The sequence below is a fragment of the Anolis carolinensis genome, unplaced genomic scaffold (genome assembly GCF_035594765.1).
Source record: "Anolis carolinensis isolate JA03-04 unplaced genomic scaffold, rAnoCar3.1.pri scaffold_11, whole genome shotgun sequence".
Taxonomy (NCBI): Eukaryota; Metazoa; Chordata; class Lepidosauria; order Squamata; family Dactyloidae; genus Anolis; species Anolis carolinensis.
The window spans coordinates 3,041,323-3,064,537 of NW_026943822.1; the positions used below are offsets into that span (position 1 = coordinate 3,041,323).

At 39.6% G+C, this 23,215-nt stretch overlaps 1 protein-coding gene across 1 annotated transcript in view; it reads right to left on the minus strand.

Annotated features, from left to right (window-relative positions):
- The window catches only part of pcsk6 (proprotein convertase subtilisin/kexin type 6), a 330,770-nt gene extending 322,151 nt beyond the window's left edge, over nt 1-8,619 (minus strand). Inside the window, 1 exon segment of the mRNA XM_062963634.1 lies at nt 8,363-8,619. Within this exon segment, the coding sequence (XP_062819704.1) occupies nt 8,363-8,536 (174 nt within the window). The 5' untranslated portion in view covers nt 8,537-8,619.
- Nucleotides 8,620-23,215: the final 14,596 nt, after the last annotated feature.

Here is a 23,215-nt window from a genome sequence, read left to right on the forward strand (position 1 = left end):
ACTTAGGTACCACTTATATGTGGGGACTGGAGCCCCAGTGGCGAAGTGTGTTAAAGCACTGAGCTGGAGACCAAAAGGTCGCAGGTTCAAACCCCGGGAGCAGTGTGAGCGGCCACTGTTAGCCCCAGCTCCTGCCAACCTAGCAGTTTGAAAACATGCCAATGTGAGTAGATCAATAGGTACCGCTCCGGCGGGAAGGTAACAGCGCTCCATGCAGTCATGCTGCCCACATGACCTTGGAGGTGTCTACGGACAATGCCGGCTCTTCGGCTTAGAATGGAGATGAGCACCAACCCCCAGAGTCGGTCACAACTGGACTTAACGTCAGGGGAAAACCTTTACCTTTACCTTTTATATGTGGGGAGGCCAATTTACGACACCATAAAAATCATCCAGCTGCCATTGGAATGAGGAAGTTGCCGTCACAGTGGATGATGAAGCAGCTGCTCCCCCTGTGGCCGGAATCAAGCATCCCCTCAGGAAGCTGGAAGCTGGAGAAGGTTTAAATTGCCTCTGCGTCTGTCTCTGTCTCTGTTCTATGTTATATGGCATTGAATGTTTGCCTTATATGTGTACAATGTGATCTGCCCTGAGTCCCCTTCGGGGTGAGAAAGAAGGGCGGAATATAAATACTGTAAATAAGTAAATAAATAAATAAATAAATAAGCAAGGACGGTTTATACGAGGGTGTCAAGAATTCAATGACTGCATGTTGCTTAAGTCACATTGACAGTCTGCACAGGATTCCATAGGTAAAAGGTAAAGGTTTTCCCCTGACGTTAAGTCCAGTCGTGACCGACTCTGTGGGTTGGTGCTCATCTCCATTTCTAAGCCGAAGAGCCGGCGTTGTCCGTAGACACCCCCAAGGTCATGTGGCCACCGGCATGACTGCATGGTTCCGTACTTTGCACTTTAACAACACAACCGTTCAATGCTATGGCTTGCCGCCAAATGAAACTAACTAGAGGAGAATCTACTGAACAAGCCAGTACCTGCCGCAGACCAGGACTGCCGTCTCTTGAGGAGTTACAAAGGTGGAGGCATTACTTTTCATTCAACCCTCGTATTATTCTCTGTTGCTTATCCTATCACCTTTGCATTTGCATTGCTATTCCACTCCCTCCTGAGTCTTCAGCCAATTAGATGTTTTATGAGCCTTTCAAGTTGCATGTCTCTAAAGGTAATCCTCATTCTACCGCTACCCATGCCCAATGATGCGCCAAGCTGTTGTCTGCAAATCTCCAACTGAGATGTTATTAACATCCCCAAACAGCTAATTACAAGCCCCAAAAATTTCCCCATCTTTCAAGTTCCATCTATCTAGTGTTTTCTCACCCCTCCCCAGCATTTCTTCATTACCATCACCTGATTCCCCCCCATATATACACACACACACAAAATCAATTTATCTTAGATCAGAGAAGAAATATATAAACAGCTTTCTAAACGGAGCTAAATTGATAAGAGCACACTTTTCTAGGCAAAAATTAAATATTGATTCATTTCTAACAGCAGTTCCCTTCGGCGTCCACCTGAGATGCATTTTTTCCTATCGCAATTTAGTTAACTACCGTATATACTCGAGTATAAGCCGACCCAAATATAAGCCGAGGCACCTAATTTTACCACAAAAAACTGGGAAATCATTGACTCCAGTATAAGCCGAGGGTGGTAAATTTCAGAAATAAAAATAGATACCAATAAAATGACATTAATTGAGGCATCAGTAGGTTAAATGTTTTTGAATATTTACATCAAGCTCAAATTTAAGATAAGACTGTCCAACTCTGATTAGTTCATTATTCTCATCTTCTTCAATGTCAATGTGTTTATGTATCCTTTTAATAATAATAATAGAGTAAAACAATACATGTAATAATAAAAATAATAAATACAGGAAAATAATACATGTAATAATAAATAGAGTAAAATAGTAAATGCAATAATAAGATCAGAGTGAAATAATAAATGTATTAATAATAATAATAAAAATAGAGTAAAATGAATGTAATAGTAGCAACAATAATAGAGAAAAATAATAAATGTAATAATACCAATAATAATAGAGAAAAATAATAAATGTACCATATATTCTCGAGTATAAGCTGACCCAAATATAAGTCAACTAGGACCCTCACCTGAGTATAAGCCGAGGGGGGGCTTTTTCAGTCTTAAAAAAAGGGCTGAAAAACTAGGCTTATACTCGAGTATATACAGTAATTACTTTCAGGGTCCATCTGCTTTCACATCTCAACTTGACCATTCAGATGGGACTATGGGGAAAAAGTGGAGATGGTGCAGAAGACTATTGAGTAGAGTTTGGCGGGAACTGACATTTTGTAGCCTTTCTGGAGGTAAGCCTTGATTTCCAGAGCTAATAATAATCATAATAATAATAACAGTAATATTAATATTAACAATAATAGTACTTTTTTTACCCTGCCTCCATCTCCCCAAAGGGACTCGGGAGTGGTTTACATATGACACCAAGTGCCAAAAACAACGCATAAAATAAACACAGAGTAAAATACAAAACGTATAACCTATATATATATATATATATATATATACAGTAGAGTCTCACTTATCCAACATAAACGGGCCGGCAGAATGTTGGATAAGCGAATATGTTGGATAATAAGGAGGGATTAAGGAAAAGCCTATTAAACACCAAATTAGGTTATGATTTTACAAATTAAGCACCAAAACATCATGTTATACAACAAATTTGACAGAAAAAGTAGTTCAATACGCAGTAATGCTATGTAGTAATTGCTGTATTTATGAATTTAGCACCAAAATATCACGATATATTGAAAACATTGACTACAAAAATGCGTTGGATAATCCAGAATGTTGGATAATCGAGTGTTGGATAAGTGAGACTCTACTGTGTGTGTGTGTGTGTGTGTGTGTGTGTGTGTGTATATATATATATATATAATGTAATGTAATGTAATGTAATGTGTATAATTAGGACTGAGTAAACAACAAAACCACTGGGCCAATCCCACCAAATTTGGACACAATACTCATCACTTTCCAAGGAGTGACCATCAAAAGAAAGAAAGAAAGAAAGAAAGAAAGAAAGAAAAGGCCAGAAAAATCCCATTGTTACCCAACTTGAATACCACTGAATAGCCTTGCAGCTTCAAAGCCTGGCTGCTTCATACCTAGGGGAATCCATTGTTACCCAACTTGAATACAATTGAATAGCCTTGCAGCTTCAAACACTGGCTGATTCATACCTAGGAGAGTCCATTGTTACCCAACTTGAATATCACTGAATAGCCTTGCAGCTTCAAAGCCTGGCTGCTTCATACCTAGGGGAATCCATTGTTACCCAACTTGAATATCACTGAATAGCCTTGCAGCTTCAAAGCCTGGCTGCTTCATACCTAGGGGAATCCATTGTTACCCAACTTGAATATCATTGAATAGACTTGCAGCTTCAAAGCCTGGCTGCTTCATATCTAGGGGAGTCCATTGTTACCCAACTTGAATACAATTGAATAGCCTTGCAGCTTCAAACACTGGCTGATTCATACCTAGGGGAGTCCATTGTTACCCAACTTGAATACAATTGAATAGCCTTGCAGCTTCAAACACTGGCTGATTCATACCTAGGGGAGTCCATTGTTACCCAACTTGAATACAATTGAATAGCCTTGCAGCTTCAAACGCTGGCTGATTCATACCTAGGAGAGTCCATTGTTACCCAACTTGAATACAATTGAATAGCCTTGCAGCTTCAAACGCTGGCTGATTCATACCTAGGGGAGTCCATTGTTACCCAACTTGAATACAATTGAATAGCCTTGCAGCTTCAAACACTGGCTGATTCATACCTAGGAGAGTCCATTGTTACCCAACTTAAATACAACTGAATTCCCTCGCAGCTTCAAAGCCTGGCTGCTTCATATGTAGGGGAGTCCATTGTTGGCCACAATCTGTAATCTCGCCAGAGAGCCAGCGTTGTCCATAGACACCTCCTAGGTCACGTGGCCGGCATGGCCGCATGGAAGGCCGTTACCTTCCCACCTATTGATCTACTCACATTTGACCAACCTGGTCATAGTATATGATTTGAGAACACAGAAATGCTGGACTCTCACAATTATCATGTCAGAGGACAGAGAGAAGCCATTGAAATCTACAAACATGTGAACAATTTCAACAGAAAGTAGGAAAGCATCAAAATGAACAAAATCTGGCTCCCAGTATTTCAAAAGCTCTAAAATCAGAACAGTAAATAAGGAACAACACTCTGAAAATGGGGGAATTCCAGAGGAATCAATCAAGGGCAGCTAACATCTCCCAACAAAGGATTCCCCCAGGCAGGAAGAAGCCAGGACATGAATCTGGCAAGGCCATTAATGCTAATCAAGGTGTTTAATTACAACATTCACCCTGGATTCCAACAGACAAGAGTTCTTTCTCCCATCCTGGACCTTCCACAGATACAGTAGAGTCTCGCTTATCCAACATAAATCGGCTGGCAGAACGTTGGATAAGCGAATACGTTGGATAATAAGGCGGGATTAAGGAAAAGCCTATTAAACATCAAATTAGGTTATGATTTTACAAATTAAGCACCAAAACGTGTTATACAACAAATTTGACAGAAAAAGTCGTTTAGTACACAGTAATACTATGTAGCCATCACTATATTTATGAATTTAGCAACAAAATATCACGATGTATTAAAAACATTGACTACAAAAATGTGCTGGATAATCCAAAGTGTTGGATAAGTCATATAAACCCTACTCGCCTAGTTTCCAACAGACCTCATAACCTCTGAGGATGCCTGCCACAGATGTGGGCGAAACGTCAGGAGAGAATGCTTCGGGAACCTGGCCAGACAGCCCGGAAAACTCACAACAACCCTGTGATTCCGGCCATGAAAGCCTTCGACAACATTGGGTAATGTTTAAATTTTTATAATTGTGCATGTCTCTTGTCTATTGTTGTGTTTTATATTGCGATTGTTTTTATTCGGGCTTGGCCCCATGTAAGCTGCCCATGTAAGGTTTCCCCTGATGTTAAGTCCAGTCGTGTCTGACTCTGGGGGTTGTTGCTCATCTCCATTTCTAAGCCGAAGAGCCGGCATTGTCCGTAGACACCTCCAAGGTCATGTGGCCATGGGCATGACTGCATGGAGCGCCCGAGATTTGAACCTGGGACCTTTCGGTCTGTAAGTTCAGCAGCTCAGCGCTGTAACTCACTTCGCCACTGGGGCTCCTGGGGAGATAGAGGCAGGCTATAAAAATAAAGTTATTATTATTATTATTATTATTATTATTATTATTATTATTATTATTATTTATTTTATTTCTCACATTTATATCCCACCCTTCTCACCCAAAGGGACTCAGGGCGGCTTACAACAGTGGCAACCATTAGATGCCCATACAAACCAATATAAAACAACACATAAAACAGTTAAAACTATTAAAATACATTAGGAATTAAAAAGATACATTTCAAACATAAAATCAGGTCCGTTCTTCCTCATGCTTTGTCTATAGTTTATTCCTCATGCTTTGTCTTTATATTATTATTATTACTGTATTATTTTATTATGACACAGCAAATAAGATAGATATGCTGGATTTCGTATCACAAAATCACAAGTCGAACACTTCCCAAGTGTCTAGGACTGTGTGATGTATTTTCAGATGATGCGTGCAGATTCCAGTAGGGTGGCCTTTTGCAGTTGGCAGATTGTGATTATTTATATATACAGTAGAGTCTCACTTATCCAACGTTCTGGATTATCCAACACATTTTTGTAGTCAATGTTTTCAATACATTGTGATATTTTGGTGCTAAATTTGTAAATACAGTAATTACTAAATAGCATTACTGCGTATTGAACTACAGTAGAGTCTCACTTATCCAACGTTCTAGATTATCCAACGCATTTTTGTAGTCAATGTTTTCAATACATTGTGATATTTTGGTACTAAATTCGTAAATACAGTAATTACTACATAGCATTACTGCGTATTGAACTACTTTTTCTATCAAATTTGTTGTTTAACATGATGTTTTGGTGCTTAATTTGTAAAATCATAGCCTAATTTGATGTTTAATAGGCTTTTCCTTAATCCCTCCTTATTATCCAACATATTCACTTATCCAACGTTCTGCCGGCCCGTTTGTGTTGGATAAGTGAGACTCTACTGTAATTACTAAATAGCATTACTGCGTATTGAACTACAATAGAGTCTCACTTATCCAACATTCACTTATCCAACGTTCTGGATTATCCAACGCATTTTTGTAGTCAATGTTTTCAATACATCGAGATATTTTGGTGCTAAATTCGTAAATACGGTAATTACTACATAGCATTACTGCGTATTGAACTACTTTTTCTATCAAATTTGTTGTATAACATGATGTTTTGGTGCTTAATTTGTAAAATCATAACCTAATTTGATGTTTAATAGGCTTTTCCTTAATCCCTCCTTATTATCCAACATATTCACTTATCCAACATTCTGCCGGCCCGTTTACGTAGGATAAGTGAGACTCTGCTGTATATCCAATATAGATAAAGAAGGAAGTCATCAAATCTTCTAGCACTTTTTTCCCCTCTTCTTTCTCTTTTCTTACTTTACTATAAACCACAATGTTTCCCCACTTTCATTGTACTCTTTTGGAAAAACACATAAATAAAATTATTTTTAAAAAAGGAAAAAAAAGAAAACTCAAATGAGAGTAGATCAATAGGTGGGAAGGTAACGGCACTCTATGCGGTCATGCCAGCCTTGTGACCTAGGAGGTGTCTATGCACAATGCCGGCTGTTCAGCTTAGAAATGGACCCCACCCTGGACTTTCCACAGCTACCCTGTTTCCCTGAAAATAAGACATCCCCAGAAAATAAGACCTAGTAGAGGTTTTGCTGAATTTCTAAATATAAGGCCTCCCTTGAAAGTAAGACCTAGTCAAGTTTTTGTTTGGAAGCATGCAGGATCGGTAAATGTACATACCATAGATTGTTGTACCTGGAAATAAAGGTAGTAACAAGAAATAATAATAATAATATAATAATAACTTTATTCTTGTATCCCACCTCCATCTCCCAGAAGGGACTCAGGGCAGCTTACACAGGGACAAGCAAAACAACAACATAAATTCACATACAAACAGAAATTTAAAACAGTAATTTTAAAACAGTATAGCAATAAAATATAATATAGAAATTCCTGAAAGGATTCACAGCTTGGTTATGCTGTTTTGTGAGGACAACTACTGTACAGTAGATAATAAATTGTCATTTTTAAAAATTCAACCATAAATGTGAATTCGTCTTTGTGGAAAAATAAGACATCCCCTGAAAATAAGACCTACCCTGTTTCCCCTAGAATAAGACAGTGTCTTATATTAATTTTTGCTCCCGAAGATGTGCTAGGTCTGGGACATGGCCAGACAGCCCGGAAAAAACATACAACAACTCTCTGTCTATTGCTACAGTCTTCTAAAAGTATACTGTTTCTACCTCACAACTTCTGAGGATGCCTGCCACAGATGTGGGCGAAACGTCAGGAGAGAATGCTTCTGGAACGTGGCCAGACAGCCCGGAAAAAACATACAACAACTCTCTGTCTATTGCTACAGTCTTCTAAAAGTATACTGTTTCTACCTCACAACCTCTGAGGATGCCTGCCACAGATGTGGGCGAAACGTCAGGAGAGAATGCTTCTGGGACATGGCCAGACAGCCCGGAAAAAACATACAACAACTCTCTGTCTATTGCTACAGTCTTCGAAAAGTATACTGTTTCTACCTCACAACTTCTGAGGATGCCTGCCACAGATGTGGGCGAAACGTCAGGAGAGAATGCTTCGGGAACGTAGCCAGACAGCCCGGAAAAAACATACAACAACTCTCTGTCGATTGCTACAGTCTTCTAAAAGTATACTGTTTCTACCTCACAACATCTCAGGATGCCTGCCACAGATGTGGGCGAAACGTCAGGAGAGAATGCTTCGGGAACGTGGCCAGACAGCCCGGAAAAAACACTCACAACAACCCTGTGATTCCAGCCATGAAAGCCTTGGACGACACAGTGCCTTTTGGAGGTTTCCCGAGGCTCGTGCGGGCGATGCTTTTGAGTCCCCGACCCAACGCGCCTTTTATGCGGGGAACTGGTCTTTAAAGATGCTTCTGGAACCTGGCCAGGAAACTCACAACAACCCCCGAAAAGGCGGCCAAAGGACACCTTTGAGGGTGTTTTGCGGGAGGAATGCTGCTCCTCCTGGGATCCCCAGCCCCACCGAGACCCGGAGAAAGGAGAAGAGCCCTTCGGAGAGGACCTTTTCCCCGGCGAAGAGCCCACCTGCGCCTCACCTGCCCGAGGTTGAGGTATCCGTAGTGGGCGGCCAGGCGCTCCGCCTCCGCGGCGCCCCCCGACACTCGCACGGCCCAGTGGTTGGTGTAGACGGCGCGGGAGCCCCCGGGAGAGGCCGAGGCGAGGGCCGGGAGCAGGAGCAAGGGCAGCGCGAGCTCCCAGCAGCCGCGCATGGCGCAGGAAGGAAGGAGCGCGGAGCAGAGGCACCGGCAGAGCGCCCAGCCAGCGAGGAGAAAGAAAGAAGGAAGGAGGGAAGGAAGGAGGGAAAGAAGAAGGAGGGAGGACTCCGCCTCCTCCCGGAGAGAGAGAGAGAGAGAGAGAGACGCCAAGCCTCGCCCCCAAAGCCCGGGGCAAATTCCAGGCACAACAACTCCCCCCAAGCTCCCCAAGAAAGCTTGGCAAGATTGGCCCCGTCCATGCAACTGGGATAGTTCCACGTTTATCGTTGTGTTTCATTTTAAGTTGTTTTAAATCAGGGGTGGTTCAGTGTGTTAAAGCGCTGAGCTGCTGAACTTGCGGACCGAAAGGTCCCAGGTTCAAATCCGAGGAGCGGGGGTGAGCGCCCACTGTTAGCTCCAGCTTCTGCCCACCTACCCTGTTTCCCCGAAAATAAGACATCCCCAGAAAATAAGACCTAGCAGAGGTTTTGCTGAATTGCTAAATATAAGGCCTCCCCCGAAAGTAAAACCTAGTAAAGTTTTTGTTTGGAAGCATGCCCACCAAACAGAACACCAGCGCATGCAGGATTGGTAAATATACATACCATAGATCAGGGGTGCCCAAACTAAGGCCCGGGGGCCAAATGCGGCCCTCCAAGGACATTTACCTGGCCCCCACCCTCAGTTTTATAATACATTTTTATATCAGTTTTAATTATATAATATATTGTATATACATCTAATATTGATAAAAATATCATAATGTTATACAATATAATACTAATAATAATACCATATAATAATATTAATTATATGTTATATATTACATATAGTATTACAATATAGTGGTATAGTTCAATATAGTAATATATAATGCTAATATTGTGCTATGCTAATAATATAATATACTAGCTGTGCCCGGCCACGCGTTGCTGTGGCGAAGTGTGGTGGTATGGGAAATAAAGTACTGAGGAATTGGTGGTAGTTAAGGTAAAGGGTCCCCTGGGCTGAGTGGGTTGCTAGGAGACCAAGTGAGCAGAGCTTAGCCTTCTAACTGGCAGCAATTGGATAAAAACAATTATTCCTCTCCCTCTAATTAGGACTTCATTTTTCTTTTCTTTTTGTTGTATCAACCTAGAGGCATGGATAAGGGGTTATGCTGTCAATTTTCGAAGTTGTGGGGTGTTTACTTTTGTTGTTTTGTCCGCTGCCGTGATGCCATCACTCTTTTATATATATAGATTGTATGTACATATAGCTGCTCTGAGTCCCCTTCAGGGTAAGAAGGGTGGGATATAAATGTAGTAAATAAATGTAGTAAGTAAATAAATCATTAATTTTAGACTTAGGCTCACTCAATTTCTGAAATGACTTGACGGCACACAACAACAACAAACAACAATCCTAATTAACTTGACTATCTTATTGGCCAGTAGCAGGCCCATACATTCCATTGAAATCCTGATAGGTTTATGTTGGTTAAGATTGTTTTCATTTTTAAATATTGTATTGTTCTTTCATTGTTGTTGTTTTGCACTACAAATAAGACATGTGCAATATGCATAGGAATTTGTTCGTATTTTTTTTTTCAAATGATAATTCGGCCCCTCAACAGTCTGAAGGATTGTGGACCGGCCCTCTGCTTTAAAGGTTTGAGGACCCCTGCCATAGATTGTTGTATATTGAAATAATGGTAGTAACAAGAAATTCTTGATAGGATTCACAGTTTGTCTGGTTATTCTGGTTTGTGATGACAAGTACTGTACAGTATATAATAAATGTTCATTTTTTGTTCAACTATAAATGTGAATTCTTCTTCATGGAAAAATAAGACATCCCCTGAAAATAAGACCTAGCGCATCTTTGGGAGCAAAAATTAATATAAGACACTGTCTTATTTTTAGGGAAACACGGTAGCAGGTGTGGTTGTGAGCAGGCCTGTAGCGAGGGGGGGGGGGGTTAGGGGTTCAAACCCCTCCCGAAATTTTTCAGGTTATAAAAAAAACCTGGTTTACTCATGAATTTTAACTGGTTAACCAAATCCCCATGCTAAGTCTATGAGACGCAAAACATTAAGAGTCCCTCAAGCAGATATTGACAGGTTTGGGGGGGGGGGGGGCTAGGGGTTCAACACCCCCCCTCCAAAATTTTCAAAACCCCTCCCGAAATTTTTTTCTGGCTACGGCCCTGGTTGTGAGGTATGGAGAAACTAAGCAAGAAAAGTTTATATATATCTGTGGAAAGTCCAGGGTGAGAGAAGAGAGTTGGAGGCCAGTGTGAATGTTGTAGTTAATCACAGGGTTGTTGTATGTTTCCCAGGCTGTATGGCCATGTTCCAGAAGTATTCTCTCCTGACGTTTCGCCCACATCTATGGCAGGCATCCTCAGAGGTTGTGAGGTATGGAGAAACTAAGCAAGGAAGGTTTATATATATCTGTGGAAAGTCCAGGGTGAGAGAAGAACTCTTGTCAGTTGGAGGCCAGTGTGGATGTTGTAGTTAATCACTTAAATTAGCATTGAATAGCTTCATCTCCATGGAGCCTCCGGTGGCGAAGTGTGTTAAAGCGCTGAGCTGCTGAACTTGCAGACCGAAAGGTCCCAGGTTCAAATCTGGGGAGCGGAGTGAGCACCTGCTGTTAGCTCCAGCTCCTGCCAACCTAGCAGTTCGAAAACATGCCAATGTGAGTAGATCAATAGGTACCGCTCCGGCAGGAAGGTAAGGGCGCTCCATGCAGTCATGCCAATGGCCACATGACCTTGGAGGTGTCAATGGACAACGCTGGCTCTTGGGCTTAGAAATGGAGATGAGCACCAACCCCCAGAGTCGGTCATGACTGGACTTAACGTCAGGGGAAACCTTTACCTTTACTATTGTGCTTTAATTGTACCTCAAACTGATGTTTTTAGGGCTTGTCCCCATGTGAGCCGCCCTGAGCCCCTTCAGGGAGATGGAGGTGGGTTATAAGAAATATATTATTATTATTATTATTATTATTATTATTATTATTATTATTATTACAGTAGAGTCTCACTTATCCAAGCTAAACGGGCTGGCAGCACCTCGGATAAGTGAATATCTTGGATAATAAGGAGGGATTAAGGAAAAGCCTATTAAACATCAAATCTGGTTATGATTGTACAAATTAAGCACCAAAACATCATGTTAGACAACAAATTTGGCAGAAAAAGTAGTTCAATACGCAGTAATGCTATGTTGTAATTACTGTATTTACAAATTTAGCACCAAAATATCACAATGTATTGAAAACATTGACTACAAAAATGTGTTGGATAATCCAGAATGTTGGATAAGTGAGACTCTACTATATTATTATTGACACAAAGAGTATATGACACAGCAAACGAGAGATATATGCTGGATTTCATATCACAAAATCACAAGTTGAACGCTTCCCAAGTGTTTAGGACTGACTGTGTGATGTATTATTATTATTGTGTTGTCAAAGGCTTTCATGGCCGCGATCACAGGGTGGTTGTATGTTTTCTCTCCTGACATTTCGCCCACATCTATGGCAAGCATCCTCAGAGGTTGTGAGGTATATGCAGAAACTAAGCAAGAAGGGGGTCCCAGGTTCAAATCCCGGGAGCAGAGTGAGCACCTGCTGTTAGCTCCAGCTTCTGCCAACCTAGCAGTTCGAAAACATGCAAATGTGAGTAGATCAATAGGTACCGCTCTGGAAGGAAGATAACGGTGCTCCATGCAGTCATGTCAGTGGCCACATGACCTTGAAGGTGTCTACGGACAACGCTGGCTCTTTGGCTTAGAAATGGAGATGAGCACCAACCCCCAGAGTCAGACATGACTGGACTTAACGTCGGGAAATGTTTACCTTTACAACAACAACAACAACAACATTTAGTAGTAGTAAAGGTAAAGGTTAAGTCCAGTCATATCTCCTTCCCTTGATGACATGATTTATTTGCACTTTTAGCACTTTGGCCTAGATTCTTTGAACCTAATCCATGATTTTAACATTTTATCTTGTATGACTTGCTTTTATTGTCTGATTATTAGTTTCATTGGTTTTATTGTCTTGTTTTGATTGTTCTGTTCGGGCTTGACCCCATGTAAGCCGCTCCGAGTCCCTTCGGGGAGATGGGGCGGGGTATAAGAATAAAAATTATTGTTATTATTATTACTATCTGACTCTGGGGGTTGGTGCTCATCTCCATTTCTAAGCCGGAGAGCCGGCGTTGTCCGTAGACACCTCCAAGGTCATGTGGCTATCGGCATGACTGCATGGAACGCCGTTACCTTCCCGCTGGAGCCGTACCTATTGATCTACTCACATTGGCATATTTTCGAACTGCTAGGTTGGCAGAAGCTGGAGCTAACAGCGGGTGCTCACTCCGCTCCCAGGATTTTTGAACCTGGGACCTTTTGGTCTGCAAGTTCAGCAGCTCAGTGCTTTAACGCACTTCGCCACCGGGGCTCCTCATTTAGCAGTAGTATCAATAAATATTCTTTTGGTGCCTCAAAACAAATCTTGTATTTGATGGTTCATTTTCTCCAGCCATGACCCTGGATTCATAATCCCGGAATACATATTTATTGAAGTAACTTTCCCCTCTGTATGAATGTCTTAATTCAAGGCTGGAGGCAAACTGTATGATGCAAACAGCTCAATGATGTTCATAAAGCTGAGCAATTAAAGGTAAGGAGAAACCACTTCAAATGCCTCCCAGAAACAGGGAGGGGAGAGGCAATACCAGGGTGAAAAAGTTCAGACCGATGAGCAATGCATCCTTTCTTAATTACTGTATATACTTGAGTATAAGCCTAGTTTTCCAGCCCTTTTTTAAAGACTGAAAAAGCTTCCCTCGGCTTATACTCGGGTGAGGGACCTGGTTGGCTTATATTTGGGTCAGCTTATACTCGAGAATATATGGTACATTTATTATTTTTCTCTATTATTGTTGGTATTATTACATTTATTATTTTTCTCTATTATTGTTGCTACTACAGTATTATATTTATTTTACTCTAGTTTTATTATTATTAATATATTATTTCACTCTGATCTTATTATTATTATTATTATTATTATTATTATTGCATTTATTATTTTACTCTATTTATTATTACATGTATTATTTTCCTGTATTTATTATTATTATTATTACATGTATTGTTTTACTCTATTATTATTAAAAAGATACATAAGCACATTTACATTGAAGAAGATGAGAATAATGATTTGATCAGAGTTGGACAGTCTTATCTTAAATTTGAGCTTTGTGTAAACATTTAAAAACATTTAACCTACTGATGCCTCAATTAATGTAATTTTATTGGTATCTATTTTTATTTCTGAAATTTACCACCCTCAGCTTATACTGAAGTCAATGTTTTCCCAGTTTTTTTGTGGTAAAACGAGGTCCCTCGGCTTATATTCGGGTCGGCTTATATTCGAGTATATACGGTAATGTAATTTTATTGGTATCTACTTTTATTTCTGAAATTTACCACCCTCAGCTTATACTGGAGTCGATGCTTTCTCAGTTTTTTTGTGGTAAAATTAGGTGCCTCGGCTTATATTCGAGTATATACGGTAATGTAATTTTATTGGTATCTACTTTTATTTCTGAAATTTACCACCCTCAGCTTATACTGGAGTCGATGCTTTCTCAGTTTTTTTTGTGGTAAAATTAGGTGCCTCGGCTTATATTTGGGTCGGCTTATATTCGAGTATATACGGTAATGTAATTTTATTGATATCTACTTTTATTTCTGAAATTTACTACCCTCAGCTTATACTGAAGTCAATGTTTTCCCAGTTTTTTTGTGGTAAAACGAGGTCCCTCGGCTTATATTCGGGTTGGCTTATATTCGAGTATATACGGTAATGTAATTTTATTGGTATCTACTTTTATTTCTGAAATTTACCGCCCTCGGCTTATACTGGAGTCAATGTTTTCCCAGTTCTTTTGTGGTAAAATTAGGTGCCTTGGCTTATATTCGGGTCGGCTTATATTCGAGTATATACGGTAATGTAATTTTATTGATATCTACTTTTATTTCTGAAATTTACCACCCTCAGCTTATACTGGAGTCAGTGTTTTCCCAGTTCTTTTGTGGTAAAATTAGGTGCCTCCGGTTATATTCGGGTCGACTTATACTCGAGTATAAGAACACCATAAGCCACGAGAGGCTGCCACGGTTTGCTTCTGGCTGAGCCAGTTGGCAAGATCCTGTCCTCTCTCCACGGCTGAGTTAATTGAGTGCAAACAGACCCATTTTGTGGCAATGGTAGTAAACTGAGGAGTAAGGGAGAAAGCGGGAGGAGGAGGAGATGACTGGGGATTCATTGGGACTGTTTCTGTCAAACTGAGACAGTCAGAAGGCATTGCAATGCTAAATTCTAGAGATGTGCGTGAAAGTTTTTCCATCATTTCCTTCGTATTATCGTTTCGTTTCGACTGTTCGTCTACACCAGGGGTTCCCAAACTAATATTTATTATTATTTTTATATCAGTTTTAATAATATAATATATCTATATATATAAAAGGGTAATGAAATTTCGGCCTAGGACAAAACAACAAAACTATACATCCCAGAAACACTAAACTTGGCAGCACAACCCCTCATCCATGCCTCTACGTTCATACAACAAAAAGAAAAGAAAAATAAAGTCCTAATTAGAGGGAGAGGAATAATTGTTTTTATCCAATTGCAGCCAGGGGACAGGCAGAGTTAGGCCTCACTTGGGCCTCTTCCACACTGCCTATAAGATACAGATTATCTGATTTTAACTGGATTATATGGCAGTGTAGACTCAAGGCCCTTCCACACAGCTCTATAACCCATTTATAATGGACTTAATGTCAGGGAAAGACCTTTACCCTTTACCTTAACTATCAACAATTCCTCAATACTTTATTTCCCATACCACCAGACTTCGCCACAGCAACGCGTGGCCGGGCACAGCTAGTTGTATCTCTATATATAAAAGGGTAATGAAATTTCGGCCTAGGACAAAACAACAAAACTACACATCCCAGAAACACTAAACTTGGCAGCACAACCCCTCATCCATGCCTCTACGTTCATACAACAAAAAGCTCCAGCTACTCTAGAAAACGGCCAGGCTTTGAGACTGCAAGGCTATTCACTGCTATTCCACCTGGCCAACAAAGGATTCCCACAAGCCACAGCAACGCGTGGCCGGGCAAAGCTAGTATACATATAATATTGATAGAAATATGATAATGTAATACAATGTAATACTAATAATAATACCATATAATAATATTAATTATATATTTATATATTACATGTAATATTACTAATAATATTACAATATAGTGGTATAATTCAATATAGTAATATATAATGTTCTATTATATCTATTGTATATAGATATAAATTGTAAGCCACTCTGAGTCCCCTTCGAGGTGAGAAGGACAGGATATAAATGTAGTAAATAAATAAATAAATTTTTGACTTAGGCTCGCCCAAAATCTGAAATGACTTGAAGGCACACAACAACAACAATCCTAATTAACTTGACTGTCTTGTTGGCCAGAAGCAGGTCCACACTTCCCATTGAAATCCTGATCGGTTTGAGTTGGTTAAAATTGTTTTTATTTTTAAATATTGTATTTTTCTTTCGTTGTTGTTATTGTTATTTGTTGTTGTTGTTGTTTTTGCACTACAAATAAGACATATGCAGTGTGCATTAGAATTTGTTCATTTTTTTTTTTCTTCAAATGATAATTCGGCCCCTCAACAGTCTGAAGGATTGTGGACCGGCCCTCTGCTTTAAAAGTTTGAGGACCCCTGGTCTACACAAAACGAATGACAACATTTTCGTAGGAAACGAGAGGCAACACGAAAATGAAATCCGCACAGTCATCGTGCTTGCTTTCATTTTCGTTTCGGGCCGCGTAACAATAAACAGGTACTGACAGAGGACTACTTTCCCGTTACAGCTGATGTGTACCAATGGGTGTTAATAATAATAATATAAATAACGATAGTTACTCTGGGACCCTAAGCTGAGTCTGAGAGAGGTCTGCTTCCCCATGACAGCTGATGTGTACCAATGGGTATGAATATTAATATAAATAATGATAGTTACTCTGGGACCCTAAGCTGAGTCTGAGAGAAATCTGCTTCCCCATGACAGCTGATGTATACCAATGGGTATGAATATTAATATTAATAAAAATAGTTACTCTGGGACCCTACGCTGAGTCTGAGAGAGGTCTGCTTCCCCATGACAGCTGATGTGTACCAATGGGTATGAATATTAATATTAATAAAAATAGTTACTCTGGGACCCTAAGCTGAATCTAAGAGAGGTCTGCTTCCCCATGACAGCTGATGTGTGCCAATGGGTATGACTATTAATATTAATAAAAATAGTTACTCTGGGACCCTAAGCTGAGTCTGAGAGAGGTCTGCTTCCCCATGACAGCTGATGTGTACCAATGGGTATGACTATTAATATTAATAAAAATAGTTACTCTGGGACCCTAAGCTGAGTCTAAGAGAGGTCTGCTTCCCCATGACAGCTGATGTGTGCCAATGGGTATGAATATTAATATTAATAACAATAGTTACTCTGGAACCCTAAGCTGAGTCTGAGAGAGGTCTGCTTCCCCATGACAGCTGATGTGTACCAATGGGTATGACTATTAATATTAATAAAAATAGTTACTCTGGGACCCTAAGCTGAGTCTAAGAGAGGTCTGCTTCCCCATGACAGCTGATGTGTACCAATGGGTATGAATATTAATATTAATAACAATAGTTACTCTGGGACCCTAAGCTGAGTCTGAGAGAGGTCTGCTTCCCCATGACAGCTGATGTGTACCAATGGGTATGACTATTAATATTAATAAAAATAGTTACTCTGGGACCCTAAGCTGAGTCTAAGAGAGGTCTGCTTCCCCATGACAGCTGATGTGTACCAATGGGTATGAATATTAATATTAATAACAATAGTTACTCTGGGACCCTAAGCTGAGTCTGAGAGAGGTCTGCTTCCCCATGACAGCTGATGTGTACCAATGGGTATGACTATTAATATTAATAAAAATAGTTACTCTGGGACCCTAAGCTGAGTCTAAGAGAGGTCTGCTTCCCCATGACAGCTGATGTGTACCAATGGGTATGAATATTAATATTAATAACAATAGTTACTCTGGAACCCTAAGCTGAGTCTGAGAGAGGTCTGCTTCCCCATGACAGCTGATGTGTACCAATGGGTATGAATATTAATATTAATAAAAATAGTTACTCTGGGACCCTAAGCTGAGTCTGAGAGAGGTCTGCTTCCCCATGACAGCTGATGTGTACCAATGGGTATGACTATTAATATTAATAAAAATAGTTACTCTGGGACCCTAAGCTGAGTCTAAGAGAGGTCTGCTTCCCCATGACAGCTGATGTGTGCCAATGGGTATGAATATTAATATTAATAACAATAGTTACTCTGGAACCCTAAGCTGAGTCTGAGAGAAGTCTGCTTCCCCATGACAGCTGATGTGTGCCAATGGGTATGAATATTAATATTAATAACAATAGTTACTCTGGAACCCTAAGCTGAGTCTGAGAGAGGTCTGCTTTCCCATGATGGCTAATGTGTACTAATGGGTATTAATATTAATATTAATAACAATAGTTACTCTGGGACCCTAAGCTGAGTCTGAGAGAAGTCTGCTTCCCCATGACAGCTGATGTGTGCCAATGGGTATGAATATTAATATTAATAACAATAGTTACTCTGGAACCCTAAGCTGAGTCTGAGAGAGGTCTGCTTTCCCATGATGGCTAATGTGTACTAATGGGTATTAATATTAATATTAATAACAATAGTTACTCTGGGACCCTAAGCTGAGTCTGAGAGAAGTCTGCTTCCCCATGACAGCTGATGTGTGCCTGAAATTTTCAAATTTTTTTGTAAGCCAGACAAAAATGAAACTACACAAAACAAACAGCAATTCCATACAAAAGCACACCACTACTAAATTCCTCCTGTCCCTTCTTCCAAACTACAGATTTGTAAAATAATTAGATTTAAATTGTTTGGGGGAAGAAAGGATTACATTTAGCCAAGGTTCATATAAGATCACGTATAGGTGAGCCATGCTTTTCAGCAACGTTGGGATGACAATTCATCCAAACAATGGCAACGATAACACTTGTAATCTCTGGTTTTCGGCTCCCGATTGTGAGCACTCACACAAGACAGGGCTTAGAATTGGTTTACATTTTGCTTTGCTGATTCAGAGATTGGATTATTGGAATGACACCACACTGATCCTCTTATCTTTCCCTTTGATTAGATTCCCAATAACACGTGCTTTGTGATATCTGTCACATCTCATGATCTTTACAGAGCTCCTGCAGTCAGGAAAGAACCGGATTTCCCAACAGGAAAACATCAATTCTCAGTCCAATTAAACATTTTTTTTCCAGTCTCAGCATTACCCTGATATCTTGTTAATTTCTGCTTGTTTATAACGGTATTTTAATTATTATTTAATTAATAATTAATTTTTTAGGGGTGCTTTGGCAGTGCTTTTGGTGGACAAAGGTAGAAGGGGGTTGGACTCAATGGCCCAAGGGGTCTTTTCCAATCATTATTATTATTATTATTGACACAAAGACACAGTATAACACAGCAAACAATATATATATATATATACACACACACACACACACACACACACAGAGTACAGTCTCACTTATCCAACACTCGCTTATCCAACGTTCTGGGTTATCCAACGCAATGGATAGTCAATGTTTTCAATATATCGTGATATTTTGGTGCTAAATTCGTAAATACAGTAATTACAACATAACATTACTGCGTATTGAACTACTTTTCCTGTCAAATTTGTTGTCTAACATGATGTTTGGGTGCTTAATTTGTAAAATCTTAACCTAATTTGATGTTTAATAGGCTTTTCCTTAATGCCTCCTTATTATCCAACATATTCGCTTATCCAACTTTCTGCCGGCCCGTTTATGTTGGATAAGTGAGACTCTACTGTATATATATATATATATATATATATATATATATAGACACAATACAGTCTCACTTATCCAACACTCGCTTATCCAATGTTCTGGATTATCCAACGCATTTTTGTAGTCAATGTTTTCAATATATCCACTATTGCAACCTCACTGTTTTTAATTCGATGTTTTAATACCATGTTGTGTTTTTTTTTGTTTTTGTTTTTGTTTTTTCCCGGTTACTGTGTATATATTATTACTGGTTTTGTTCTCTGATGTTTCATATTTTATTTTGTATTGTTTTGTATCCGATTTTGCTGTAAGCCGCCCCGAGTCCCCTTCGGGGGAGATGGAGGCGGGATATAAATAAACTTATTATTATTATTATTATTATTATTATTATTATTATTATTATTATTATATCATGTTATTTTGGTGCTAAATTTGTAAATACAGTAATTACAACATAACATGACTGCGTATTGAACTACTTTTCCTGTCAAATTTGTTGTCTAACATGATGTTTGGGTGCTTAATTTGTAAAATCATAACCTAATTTGATGTTTAATAGGCCTTTCCTTAATCCCTCCTTATTATCCAACATAGTCGCTTATCCAACGTTCTGCCGGCCCGTTTATGTTGGATAAGTGAAACTCTACTGTAATCAATTTTTAACTGGATTACATGGTAGTGTGGACTCATATAATCCAGTTCAAGACATATAATCTGGATTATCTGATTTGATAATCTGGATTATGTGGCAGTGTAGATCCAGCCATAGCCTGTGTGTTTTCATCATGCTTGTATGTCCCAATTTTCATCGATGAAATGCTACTCCTTACATTACTTTCATAAAAACCAAGAGAGGCAGATTGTGGCAACCGTGCCTTTGGTAATTTGGGTTCAGTAAGTTAAATAAATAAAAGCAAAAGGGATGCCTTATAAACAGAGACCAGCCCTGCCACATAATCCCTCAGGCAAATGGAAAAATGATTAGATTCCTTCTGTTCCATTTACTTCTTCATACAAATCATACAGTGTGTGTATGGCAGTCTCTATGGCTCTGGTGCCAAAAAGCAATATATTATCGAAAGAAATAGACCTTTAAAGTTTTTTTTTACCCAAAGCCCTCCCCTTGAGAAACTCCGCAAGACTTGCTAGAAAGTGGTGCGGATGCGAATCCAATGGAAAACCACGGAATAAGCGGCTGGTTCAGAAGCATGCAATAAGGAGTCTCTCTTCCTTAGATGTGCCTCCAATGTTCACTGCCCGGTTAATCATCATTGCCCCGTCATGGAATCTACGATTAATGTCATTTTATTAAGATCTAGTTTTATTTCTGAAATTTACCATTCTCGGCTTATACTTGAGTTTTCCCAGTTTTTTGTGGTAAAATTAAGTGCCTCGGCTTATATTCGGGTCGGCTTATACTCGAGTATATATGGTATTGCGGGTGGTTCTGGATCTTAACCCCCGCAATAAGTGAGTGAACACTGTATATATTGTTGCCCTGTTTGAACTTTTGAACTGAAGTAAAGATACTGTTACTTGTTACACAAGCCTGAGTGACGCTTTATTATACTGCAGGGCTTATCTTGATTCGGAAACTGTGGTAAATCTTCTATTTATTTATTTCTACAACCCTCAACAGGGAGTGAGGCCAGGAGAAAAACCTGAAATACATTTCTGACCCATCCCCACCCGAGTGAATATAGTGATTTTCTTCTTAGTGTGATACTAGCTGTGCCCGGCCACGCGTTGCTGTGGCAAAGTGGTGGTGGCATTGGTTAAAAATTGTTGTGTAATTGTTATTTGATGTTATTTGCAATTTTATATTAATTTTATTGTAAGTTATATTTTTATTTATTATATTTTATTATTTTCTTGTATAATTTTTAGTTTTTTTCCTGTTATTATAGTACAGTAGAGTCTCGCTTATCCAACGTTCTGGATTATCCAACGCATTTTTGTAGTCAATGTTTTCAATATATCATGATATTTTGGTGCTAAATTCATAAATACAGTAATTACAACATAGCATTACTGCATATTGAACTACTTTTTCTGTCAAATTAGTTGTATAACATGATCTTTTGGTGCTTCATTTATAAAATCATAACCTATTTTGATGTTTAATAGGCTTTTTCTTAATCTCTCCTTATTATCCAACATATTCGCTTATCCAACGTTCTGCCGGTCCGTTTACGTTGGATAAGTGAGACTCTACTGTATTTTATTGTATTAATTTTTAGTGTTTTTTATTATTTTTTATTGGGTTGCTAGGAGACCAAGTTGGAGGAGCTTAGCCTTCTAACTGGCAGCAATTGGATAAAAGCAATTATTCCTCTCTCTCTCATTAGGACTTTATTTTTCTTTTCTTTTTGTTGTATCAACCTAGAGGCCTGGATGATGGGTTGTGTTGTCAAATTTCGAGGTTGGGGGGCCTGTAGTTTTGTTGTTTTGTGGGTCGCCGTGATGCCATCACTCTTTTATATATATAGACTAGCTATGCCCGGCCACGCGTTGCTGTGGCATTGTCTGGTGGTGTTGGTGAGAAATTGTTGAGATAGTGGTGGTATTGAATGTCTGTTGTATGGTTGTCCTTATGTTTAGTATGCATTTGGTTGTTTGTGTACTGTGAAAGTGGTGAGGGTAGAGGGGGTCTATGTCCCTGTGTAGTATTGTATAGTATTTATACGTTGTCCATGTGTTGTGAATGTTTGGATTGTGTCCTGCTGCATAGTAGAAAGGGTTGGGCTGGATGGCCCTTAGGGGTCTCTCCAAACTCTTGTGCCTGTCCCCTGGGCTGAGTGGGTTGCTAGGAGACCAAGTGGGTGGAACTTAGCCTTGTAACTGGCAGCAATTGGATAAAAACAATTATTCCGCTCCCTGTAATTAGGACTTTATTTTTCTTTTCTTTTTGTTGTATCAACCTAGAGCCGTGGATGATGGGTTGTGTTGTCAAATTTCGAGGTTGGGGGGCCTGTAGTTTTGTTGTTTTGTGGGTCGCCGTGATGCCATCACTCTTTTATATATATAGATGTGTAGCCGTGGATCTGAGCAAAATGTAGTTGGGAATGAGCTCTACAGAACTCTGTGGGATTTATTTCTCAGAAAAGCCTGCATGGAGCAGAGAGGAGTGACAAAATTGAACGTCTTCTCCTAAGTTTTTACTGGCAGGGAGAGATAAGCTGCGGAGGAAAGTTTTGTGAGCAAAATCTCTCTGTGTTACTTACGCTGCCGTTAAAGGCATTGGAGGCATTAAAACAATGCGGGAATTGGCACCGTCGAAGAGCAGGTGAAGTCATTCCGTCTTCAGAAGCCTACCTATCTGCCAGGAGACAGGTTGAGTCAATTACCTGTTTGCCAATTCATTACGGCTTCAACTGCGGCTCCGGCACCCTTCAAGCCATCTGCCCTGTCAAACAAAATGAAGATTAGGAAGTGCATTGCTACACCGAGACTTCCCACACCTAAGCAGACAGAAGGCTCCACAGTTGCAAACACTTACTCCATAATTGATTTATACACATTATATAATATCTCTGTGTTTAATAAGCAGGTGAGCAAAGCAACAGGTTTTAACTGGCTGGATATTATTATTATTATTATTTATTAAACTTTATTTGTACCCGCTAGCATCTCCTGAAGGACTCGATGCGGCTTACAAAGGCCAAGGCCTCAACACACAATATAACAA